At 43.7% G+C, this 11,096-nt stretch overlaps 1 protein-coding gene across 3 annotated transcripts; it reads left to right on the top strand.

The window, feature by feature from the left end:
- The first annotated feature begins 249 nt into the window (after positions 1–249).
- mgat1b (alpha-1,3-mannosyl-glycoprotein 2-beta-N-acetylglucosaminyltransferase b) lies at positions 250–8,084 on the top strand. 3 transcript variants are annotated; one of them, XM_019890333.1, is made up of 3 exons: positions 250–733; positions 3,405–4,562; positions 6,797–8,084. In XM_019890333.1, exons 2-3 carry the CDS (start codon positions 3,723–3,725, stop codon positions 7,496–7,498), a joined length of 1,542 nt encoding a protein of 513 aa, XP_019745892.1. In that variant the 5' UTR covers positions 250–733; positions 3,405–3,722; the 3' UTR covers positions 7,499–8,084. The 3 variants fall into 3 exon arrangements, with proteins under 3 accessions (XP_019745892.1, XP_019745895.1, XP_019745894.1); XM_019890336.1 differs by lacking the exon at positions 250–733 and adding an exon at positions 1,067–1,466; XM_019890335.1 differs by lacking the exon at positions 250–733 and adding an exon at positions 1,067–1,482.
- The last annotated feature ends 3,012 nt before the right edge of the window (positions 8,085–11,096 follow it).

Raw genomic sequence — 11,096 nt, 5'->3', positions numbered from 1 at the left:
CATCAAACACACACACACATCGGTAAGACCCCCTCTTTGCCCCTGGAAAGGAAAAAAAAATCCTGGCGCCTTGCCTGGGGTTGTCCCCCCCCCCCAAAAAAAAAGTCAAAAGTATCTGTCCATGTGCATAATTCTTTTACTCTGTTGATAGGCAAAGCCTCAGAGACCAGTACCTAATTTAGTAGGTCGTGGAGGACTTCTCTTTCAGTCAGACACTATACAGACTAGACTTTGTTGGGTAATGTAAAGATGGCTATTGACTGAGATTTCGGCTCGACTCGGGTATCATCGCTACACACGAGTCGGTAATCCGGAAGTGTAGTCAAGTGAGTATGTGTTGCCGTCATCGCAAGGTAGCCCGTGGCACAAGCACCCGGAGCGTGCGAAACTAAAACCACGAGAGTCGACCTACCTACCACTCACTGTAAAGTAACATTGTGGATGCGCGCCAGGCCACTAACACTAACACTCCTGACTTGAGAACTGAATATTCCCCGTTAATATTTAGCAGTCTGTCTGCGGGGCCAAGAGGTGGACGCACAGACAAGAGACCGTGTCGGAGCCGCTGTGTGCACTGCCAGCATCGAGATGAGCTGCGAACGTGATAGCGAAGCGGAAACCAGGGTAGCTAACGTCAGCTAGCTACAAACGAGCCAAACCGGACTCGATGTGAACCCGATCACCCCCTCCAGCATGAAAGGCACACCGTTTTGTTGGGAGCGGCGCGTACGAGGTGAGTGACTTCCCCCAGCGGCTTGCATTCAAAGTGTCCTCGGGATGAGCGTCCTCGTGAGTCGCGGCACCGATGCGTGTTAGCCAACAGGCTAGGGGCATGTCAGCACGACGTATCCGTGTGTTGTTTCGACTCTTACTTTTAAGGACGTCGGTCGATAATTAGAAGAGAGATGAGTGACACCCTGACAGCATTTGAAGAGCCCAGTTTTGCTGCTTCAGCGGTGGCTAGCATAAGCATACCGAATGCAAAAACGTAACCGTTGGGAGTCATCACAGTCACGTCCCGGTGGCCTAATGTTGGCATTGTTGCGCGATATTTATTGGGAGTCATCACAGTCACGTCCCGGTGGCCTAATCTTGTTATTGTTGCGCGATATGTATCACAATTCCATTTCAGTTCTTATGACAATATAGCGAGAGGCGGTGCCTTGTGGGTACTAATTGGCTCTGTCACGGTGGGAGTCATGTGAAGCATTTCTCTCTGGTGCCTCACAGCTGGTTGGTGGGGGAAAGGCTGCTGTCTGCTGCTTCTTGGCAGCTCCACGTCTCCGTGGAAAGCTGAAGGGAGTGTTGAAAGAGCATAGAGTTTCAGCTGGTACAATTTGGATAGGAGCAACAGTTCCCTCCCACTGCCCATCCCTCTTGTTCGCAGTCATCCGCCTCTTGTCTGCAAATCTGAACTTTCAACAGCTTTGCAAGGGTCGGACATGTCATCTGTGAGCTGCTCCCGGGTCAAGTACAGCTCAGGTTTGGACAAGTTTTGTTCTGTCGGCTGTCGATTCATATTTTGTGCTTTGTGTCAGATCTCGATGAATATTTTCTCTTCCCTGACATTTATAGCTTTCTCGTGCAACTCAATCCTGATTTATGTGTACTGCTGGTGGAGGCAGTTCAGTTAGACTACAGACAAAACTGCCAACGCCTTGCAGAAAGGCATAAACATTAAGTACTGTACTGGCGTTGACTTACTGACTTATGTTTATGCCACCATTGATGAGTAGAATTTTGTGAAGTAGTTGTCGTGAATGCTTAAAAGCCTGCAATTCAAAGTAATGAAGTGATCAACTCCGATTGAAGTCGATAAATTAAAGGGGAAGTCAATCCCAATTAAATTTTTTCTTTTTTTTGCACTCACATGTTCATGCAGCCCCACGAGTCCAAACGTGACATTGTGATGACTATTACATTTGTGGAATATGAGATAAGCAATAAAATCCACCCGTTTTTGTCCATCTCAAGGGGTGGCCATTTTACCACTTGCTATCGACTGAAAGTGATATTCCAGTTGTTCAGGGCTCAGCTTCAGAAAACAGTGTAGTGATATTAAAGACCTCACAATCACATATGTGGCTTATTCACACCCTTCCAGAACTCCCTCAAAGTGAGCCTCTATTTCTTTAAACTTACATTTCTATTAATTTGATGGTTGCTAACCATAAACAAGCCAGGCCTGACCAACAATAGAACCATTGCCCAACCTCACACATTATCTGTCTTATCAGTTGAATCACCTGCGGGAAAATAGATTTCATCTTGTCCCAAACCAGTGGACCGCAGCCCACATCCATCCTAACAAGATTACTGTGTGTGTGTGTGTGTGTGTGTGTGTGTGTGTGTGTGTGTGTGTCTGTGTGTGTGTGTGTCTATATTTACCAATGCTAATTGGTTTATAATGCTAATGCTGAGGATCTCATGTGTGTGTGTGTGTGTGTGTGTGTGTCTGTCTATATTTACCAACGCTAATTGGTTTATAATGCTAATGCTGAGGATCTCGCATGGAGAGGTTCAATGTATACCACACCTATTCACCTACTACTGTCCTACATCATCTTCATCTTTTCGCATCAATGTATACCACACCTATTCACCTACTACTGTCCTCAGAGTACATCATCTTCATCTTTTTGCAATGAAGTTTCTCACAATTCTTAAAAAGAAAATTCGATCTGGATTTACTGCCTTGTTAAATATCGCCAGAATAAGACTGTAAAGCTAAATAATTTAATTTTAGCAGTGAGGTGCAGTGTAATATTATTCTCACGCATAACGGCGACGGATGCTTGATGTTATTCCGTTTTTATGTGGCATAAAAGTAGCATGACGGGCATTCAGTGTGCACTCATCTGGTTTCTTCGCCAACGTCCGCGCAGTAATCGTCTTGCATTGTCCACTAAGGATGAGAGATGAATCAAAATCTCATTGTGATTTCAAATTTGGCATCTCAAGATCACAACAACCCCCCAAAAAACAAAAACATTATCAGCAAAGATAAACAACGAACGTGTAGTGTGCAAATTCCTGCTTTGCTAACGCACCCTGAATGTTGCAACAAAGTATCCTGCCCTGAGCGTGCTTTAAGCAGTTTACCAACGCCCCGGTTGGAGATAACTGTCAAAGTAAACACACAACAAAAATAATTCCACACGTTTTAGATTTAAACACAACACATGCTTCGTTTTAGAAACACCGCCAATGCTAATGCTCGCAGTGAATGCGGACTCCTTTTGACAAGCTAATAGAAAATTAGCATTGAGATTCGGGAGTGATATTTGTGCATAAAATGAATATTCAAACACAGTCACTGCAGTAACACATACAGACAGGTAATATAACTATTTACTAGCGTACATTATGCTGATTGTTGTTGTTTTTTTCTGGTCTGTTTCCAGGATGATGGCTAAAGGATAATGTACAAGGAATCGCCTTCCCTCAACCCAAAGTGACCCAAATTTTCCCCCCCTCGTTATTCTTCATCATCATTTAATGGAGCTGATGTATTCCGCAGTAAGATTGTGTGAATTTGATCGCCCGCTTCTCCTCCGGGCACCCTCGTCAAAAGAAGACAGGGTTTAATTTGGAATGATGTGACCAGACCTCAATTCCTATCCAACAAAGGATCTGTAGGACTCTTTCTGCTGGCTCCAATAACGTGTTTCCCTCACTTTTATCCTTTTCCACAACCGACTCCCTTTTAGTGTTCTTGGGCCATGGTTCGAAAGAAAGGTTCCCTTATATTATGCGGTGCTTTTCTGTTTGTCGCGTGGAACGCTTTGCTTTTACTTTACCTTTGGGGACGCCCGCCGATTGGCCGCCTCGGGGAGGGTGATGGCGCCGAACCAGGAGGAAATGAGGAGTGGGGTCTGATCAGAGGCAAAGGAAGCCGGGTCAACCTGGCGGGGGAGGTGATCCAGCTGGCAGAGGAAGTTGAAATTCAGCTGGAGACCCAGAAAAAGCTCTTAAAGCAGATCGAAAGTTACAGGGCAGCATGGTCCAAGCGCAAAGATGTTGGCAAAAGAGAAATGGCCGTCAAATCCGAAGCGGTTCACCCGCCCCGGAGGCCTCCCCTTCCTTTGAAAGACAACGTGGATACCAAGGATCAAACTCGAAAACACCCTCACAAGTCTTTTGTTTCGCTCGCCCCAGACGCTCAGCGTCAGTCCAACGTCATCGAGACGGTCAGCGCTGACAAATTGGCAACTTTTGTCGCGAGCCCAGAAGTCGTCATTCCGATCCTAGTTATCGCCTGCGACCGAGTGACCGTCAAACGGAGTCTTGACAGACTGATTCAGTACCGGCCTTCCCAAGAACTCTATCCTATCATTGTCAGCCAGGACTGCGGCCACGCTGAAACAGCCAGTGTCATTGGCTCATACGGCAGTCAAGTGACACACATTAGCCAGCCAGACCTCTCAGACATCCGAGTACGGCCGGAGCACAGGAAGTTCCAGGGCTACTACAAAATTGCCAGACATTATCGCTGGGCGCTCAACCAAGTGTTCAACACTTTCTCCCAGTCCACCGTGGTCATAGTGGAGGACGACCTTGAGGTGAGTTCTCGACTGCTTCTGTCTTATTCTGATAGCATTTCCCGTACCTATACGGTACGGTACGGTGCGGTTAATCGTGCTCAGCTAAATTGTTTAGACCCAAACATAATTTTGTACGTCGAGTGGTACCTCTACTTACGAACGTCTCTTCATAGGAAATTTTCAAGTGACTATATACCTCAACACGAAAATATTGCCTCTTGTTATGAAACAAATTTCAAGATCCGAAAGGTAAAAATACAGTATCGACTGCTTCTTGAGCTTAGTTTCCTGAATGCAACATACTTATAGCTGCTCTGCCATTGGCAATTCCCGAGCATTATTCTGGCATCCCATTGGCGCTGCGGTATAGATAGATCAATAGATAGATATGTGTCTATGCAGTGTCATTCGCCCCTCAGGCCATGAGGCCTTCCGATAATTTCACGTAAATGTGAATCACCCAGAAAAAGTGTTGACCAGTCGGGCGATCGCTCACTATTATGTTTGCCTTGGACATTTTCGAAGGATTGTTGAAAGCCGACAAAAATAAACGTCCTTGGATCAGTTCTTTACAAAACGCCAGGCAAAAAAACACTTCTGAGGGGAGGACATGGACTATAGAGGGCAAAAAAATGATGAGGACCATCATTTTTATGTTTTGTTTTTTACATTATGCACAACTCTCATTTATTGTGCAATAATCTAATTGTAACATGTATTTGTTACATATTCTGATGCATTTTTATGTTTTAGGAAACATGTCTGAATTTTGGGGGGCTTGGAACGGATTAGGGCATTTACATGGAAAACACGTCTCTACTTACAAAATTTTCTAGTTAAGAAATTTCTTCCAGAACCAAATAATTTCGTAAGTAGAGGTACCACTGTATATTGGCCGCTTTGCATTATCGTATGGGTTTCCACATTATGATACCGGATATTTGCAAAGGAAGGCGTCAATTTTTTTTTATTTTTTATTTTTTTATTACCTTTACCGGATACGGCTAGTCAAACAGAATAGATCACCTCACATGTCAACAGTATTTTTCCATTCGGTTCGGGTACTGTATTTGGTTTCATTCTAATCGGAATACAAGCCTACATGTAAACCATCATGACTGATGAGGATGCAGTATCAGAGCGCCCTCGAACCGTTTCATTGGTTCCCTGTGACGTGTTCAGAAATCTCATTGGTCAAATGCGATGAGGCGATCGCTAAATGTGTTGGTGACACGTTAGTAAAAATCCAGAAATTAACCACGTCGCGTTTAACCCTTTCAGGCACCAATAATGATAACCTGTAACCTGATAACATGATAAGATGACCACTGTCGTAACCGCTGTCCCTGAAAGGGTTACAGCCGCAGGGTTCAAAGCCTGGGGGGGGGGGAACAGTGTCTTATAGTACAGTGGTACCTCTACTTACGAAATGAATTGGTTCTGAAAGAAGTTTCTTAAGTAGGAAATTTTGTAAGTAGAGACGCGTTTTCCATGTAAATGCCCTAATCCGTTCCAAGCCCTCCGAAATTCAGACATAAATGTTTCCTAAAGCATAAAAAGGCATCAAAGTATCTAACAAATACATGTTAAAATTAGATTCTTGCACAATAAATGAGAGTTGTGCATAATGTAAAAAACAAAGAATAGAGTAAAGAATGGTCATTTAACTTAACTGCATCCTCCTCGGTTTTTGCCCTCCTTGGTTCATGTTCTCTCTCAGAAGCGAAGTGGTTTTTGCCTGGTGTTTTGTAAAGAACTAACTGATCCAAGAACGTTTGCTTTTGTCAGCTTTTAATGATCCTTTGAAAACGTCCAAGGCAAACATCAGCATCGTGAGCGATCGCCTGATTGGTCAACACTTTTTTTGGGTAATTCACATTTACGTAAGACTATCGGATCGCCCCATGGCCCGAGGGGCGAATGACAAGGACGCCGCATAAAAACATATCTATCTATCCACACAAATAGACACATACGGTAGCGGTCCCTCTTAGCCAATGGGACGCCAGGATGATGCTCGGTAGTAGCCAATGGCAGAGCAGCTATACGTATGTTGCGTTCAGGAAACTCGGAGCTGCGAATAGCTGCCCATTTCGTATCTTGAAATTTCTTTCGTCAGAAGAGAATATTTTCCTGTTGAGGCATTTCGGAACTTGGAAATTTCGTATGGAGAGACGTTCGTAAGTAGAGGTACCACTGTAATATCATGTGAGACGTTATTTCCACAAATCTACCTTTTTGTTCTTCTTCAGGTGGCCCCGGACTTCTTTGAGTATTTCCGTGCCATGTACCCAATCCTGCGATCCGACCCGACCTTGTGGTGTGTGTCCGCCTGGAACGATAACGGCAGAGACGCCTTGATCGATCCATCCAAAGCTGCTCTTCTTCACCGGACAGACTTCTTCCCCGGTCTGGGCTGGATGCTGCTTAAGGAATTGTGGGACGAGCTGGAACCCAAATGGCCTTCTGCATTCTGGGACGATTGGATGCGTCTCCCAGAGCAGCGCAAGGACCGCTCATGCATTCGCCCGGAAATCTCCCGGACGATCACCTTTGGCCGAAAAGGTGTCAGTTTAGGTCAATTCTTTGACCAGTATCTCCGCTATATTCGACTTAACACGGAATTTGTGCCTTTTACCAAACAAGACTTCTCTCATTTGCTAAAAGACAAGTATGATGAGAAGTTTATCAAAGAAGTTTACAACGCCCCACTGGTGAAGATTGAGGAGCTGCAACAAGGGGGAAGTTTAAGAGGACCTGGTCCTTACAGAGTCAAATACTCTAGCAGGGATAGTTTTAAAGTCCTTGCCCGGAATCTGGGGGTGATGGATGACTTGAAATCCGGAGTCCCGCGGACAGGCTACAGGGGTGTCGTCAGTTTCCTGCACCGCGGTCGAAGAGTGTTTTTGGCTCCGCCGGAAGGTTGGACGCAATATGATGTCAGCTGGAGCTGAGACAGATCCAAAAAAAAAAAAAACTAAAGTGTCGACAAGACGAGTCATGCTCGGAGGTGCGCCTCTTGGGACCCAAGAAGGAATTCCAACAGCAGACCGGCGGGACTATGAGCTTGCCTGTTTGCCAGGAAGCTTCCTAAATGAGGCGCTCGCTCAGGATCAGCTTGCATCGAGGCCACCGAGACAAGAATCCACCGAGTTAAATCTCACGAAAGGAAAAATTCCACTCTTGAACACAGCGAAAATGGCTTTTGGCAAAGTGCCTTTCTTTTTTTTTCGGACCCATTACGTTGGGTGTATTCTAATTATTATTATTATGATTATATTTCACCCGAACTTGATTAGAAATAACAAATCCACGTGTTCACAGCCGCTGTAAATAATCGTCGGCAAGAGAGGACGTTGTGGATTTGAGTCAGCCGGGGAAGGTTCATGTTCCGATGTCAGCGGAAAAGAAAGCGGAAGCCAAATATCAGAAAAGACTCGGGAACTCTCGTCAATGTGCACATACGAAACTGAGCGACAAGGTGAATTCATGCAACGATGATGGGTTTCATTCATTAAATCTGTGAAATAATCAGACAGACATGACGATTCCTTTTATTACCTTCTGCGGTTCACATCTCACCAGTGGAACAATCGCAAAATTCCACCAAGTGGTCCAGTTCAGTTTGATTTGCCCGTACGATTTCTCACAGTCAGTCGACCTTTTGTTCGATTTGCCGTTGCTTAGCTATTTTTAAAATAAGCCGTCACCAACGACGATTGTTGTTTTCACGCTTCTCCAAAATTCTTGTGAAAAGATTTTTCCGGCGGATCCTATTTTTATGGAAGTACAGAAGCCGAGTTTATATTTGTAATCACTTCAAAACATTTTTTAAAATGTGTATTTTCATACAAAAAATACATTTCCTTTCTTCTGTTCCAGGCTGCCATATACTGTAGACCAGGGGTGCCCCAGTACGTAGCTCGCAATCGACCAGTAGCTCGCGATCGACCAGTAGCTCGCGATCGACCAGTAGCTCGCGAACTGGTCCCAAGTCCGTCGCCAGGGATGTCGAGGGGGAAAAAAAAACCCCAAAACAAAACATTTGTGTGTCTATGTGCGTGTTATTAATATGATATATTTTTCTGTTACGGCACACTGCACCCTTAGCATCAGTCTCACTTTCGCAAAAAGTATTTAAAAATTAAAATTAAAAAGCAGGTCACCTTTAACCTACGATGGCCCGTGACCTGCATCACTGGAAGTTGTTAGCGCTCAGCAGTCTGGAATTGCAGCTTGCGATCAGAGCTGTTGTGCAATATCTTTTATTGTTATTATTATTCTCATTCAGAGTTGGTTTCATGTGCAATTCAACGGGGGCACGGGCAAAGAATGGCAGCCCGAAGGGCCGAGAGAAGCATTTTAAAACGACCCATGTGAGCAACGATAGTTAACTCGCTGCAAAAGTGCGTCCTATGCGTTCGCGTCAGGTCTCGACAAAGGTAGGCAGTGATTTCCTTTATTTTTCTGTGCTCGTGTGCGGTAACGGGTCGATCGCAGGAGGTTGGTCGATCGAAAAGTAGATCTTGGGTTAAACATGTATAAATTGGGGGGGTTCGTTGTTTTTGAATGGATAGCTCTACTTTACGAAACGGCAAAAGGAGAGATGGATTCCATTTGAACCGCAGCGCGATCGAGGACACGCTCTCGGCAACTCAAATCACTTCCTGCTTTCCCTTAGTTCAACAGCCAATCAGAAGCTATCAACATAAAGCAGTTCTTAAACAACATAATCCAATTTAGGTCATCTTAACGTGAAGGAATACGATGCTCAAACATAAAATGATCATTAATAATATCACATAAGCGTCGAAAATATTGGGCACCCCTGCTGTCGACGGTTCTTTTGCCCGGTTGGATTTCAATATTCTATCGCGAGGAAGTTTCCCAACGGCTATTTTCTAACATGAGGTGGCGATCGGCCTGTCACCCGATACAAATAGCAGCAGTATTGTTTTGAATTTGCAAGACAATTTTGACTAAAAAGAAATTTAGTCCGGGTCGGCTCTTCTTGGTCAATGAAAAAAAAAAAGAACTGAGCTGTACTGCTTTGTGGAAACGAAGCCTCAGAAAAGTACGCGATGATGATCGCAGTTGCGTAAATGCAGAATGAGTATCTTATCGATGAGAATCATACGGCAGTCAAGGATGAAGGCACGATGGATTTTTTTTGTTTTGTTTGTTTTGTTGTGGTTGTTGCTTAAAATTCCAGCGCTGTTGTCAAGGGTACTTCTTGAAGCAAAAAGCGAGAGATCAATCTCCCAGTGTTTTCTTCTGCTTCAAACAGAATCATTCCTGTGTATTGTTCATTTCATATCGGAAAAAAAAAAAACGTTTTCTTTAATAAACACAATGACATGTTCTGACACGCCAAGCATTTTTTAATGTTATTTGCTAAGTAGCGTAGTGGAGAAATATCCAAAGTCTACCACCTATTGCATTTCGTGATATGGCGCCGCTCTAAGTTGGTGTCTTTGATTGATTCTTGAATATGGTCAAAAGTATTGATGATACTTTTAGATGGGCTGATAATCTTTTTGTTTGATACATTTCATTTGAAAAGGTTTCCACTGTTTTTTTTTCTTCTTCTTCCCTCTGTAGCATATTTTTTTAAATTAATTTCCCGTTCGCTTGATTGTCCGTTTTTCAAAGTGTTCAAAGACTGCATCCAACCACTCGCGACAGTTGACTGAATTTCATCCGTTTTCAAATAATTGCGGGAGGATTTTGTCCGTGGTGACTTAACTGTCTTGAACTTGAAGTTTAAAACTTTTGCCAAGCAGAGTGACGTTTCACCTTGATGCCCTGATACAGGGCAGGTTGTAGTTTTCATCCAAACCATGGTTTGGTCAGCTTAGGTTTGTTGAAAAACCGAAATGATTGTCTGCTAGGTTTTTTTTTTTGTGTGTGTGTTTGTTTGGTCGTTTCAGCTAATTAAAAAAATAATAAAAATGCTGGTGAGTGTCAAGAAATCATCACTGTACTGTATTAAGATTTGGGGTGGGGGTGCTATCCATGAGATTGATTGACATTCTGTTTGGTGATACGAAACACTGCCTGTGTTTAGAACTTTAATACATTATGAATAAAATCAGCTATTTTGATATTTGTGCAACTGTTTGCAGCTTTCTTACTTTTCATTCGCTTGCGTGTGTATGTGTGCATGTTCAGATGAATTCAATTGAGGCTATTTTCCTGATCACGTCAATGCTACGAGACACGCATTCATATTCATACTGTTGTGATTTTTAACAATATATTCTGATCATGCACCGCTATAATTGGGGTTCTTGCACATCCACGAGTCTCAGCCATAGCTTGGGGGTCTGCAAAATAATTTCCAGTCATTTATGTTGTGGGGGAAAAAAAAGTACCCTTCCTATCTCAGCTTTCAGCCAATAAAAAGCTCCCATAGCACTGATGAATCACAATTCTGACATCCTTGCATATGTGCTTTTACGTCGTCTTCAGAGGCAAAGTGACCTCCAAAATATTTGTGGTTTGAAAGTACATCATTTGGGTGATTGTTTTTTCCCCGTGTTCAATGAATAA

This window comes from Hippocampus comes, unplaced genomic scaffold, assembly GCF_001891065.2.
Source record: "Hippocampus comes isolate QL1 unplaced genomic scaffold, H_comes_QL1_v1.1 scaffold71, whole genome shotgun sequence".
NCBI classification, from domain to species: Eukaryota; Metazoa; Chordata; class Actinopteri; order Syngnathiformes; family Syngnathidae; genus Hippocampus; species Hippocampus comes.
Note: the sequence above shows the minus strand (reverse complement) of the source record. Positions and strands in the feature narration are given on the sequence as shown.

Bases quoted from the DNA above. Each gene is read 5' to 3' on its own strand.
- mgat1b (XM_019890333.1), top strand. From the start codon at position 3,723: ATGGTTCGAAAGAAAGGTTCCCTTATATTATGCGGTGCTTTTCTGTTT. The intron at 4,563-6,796 runs GTGAGTTCTCGA...GTTCTTCTTCAG, and splicing joins TAGTGGAGGACGACCTTGAG to GTGGCCCCGGACTTCTTTGA.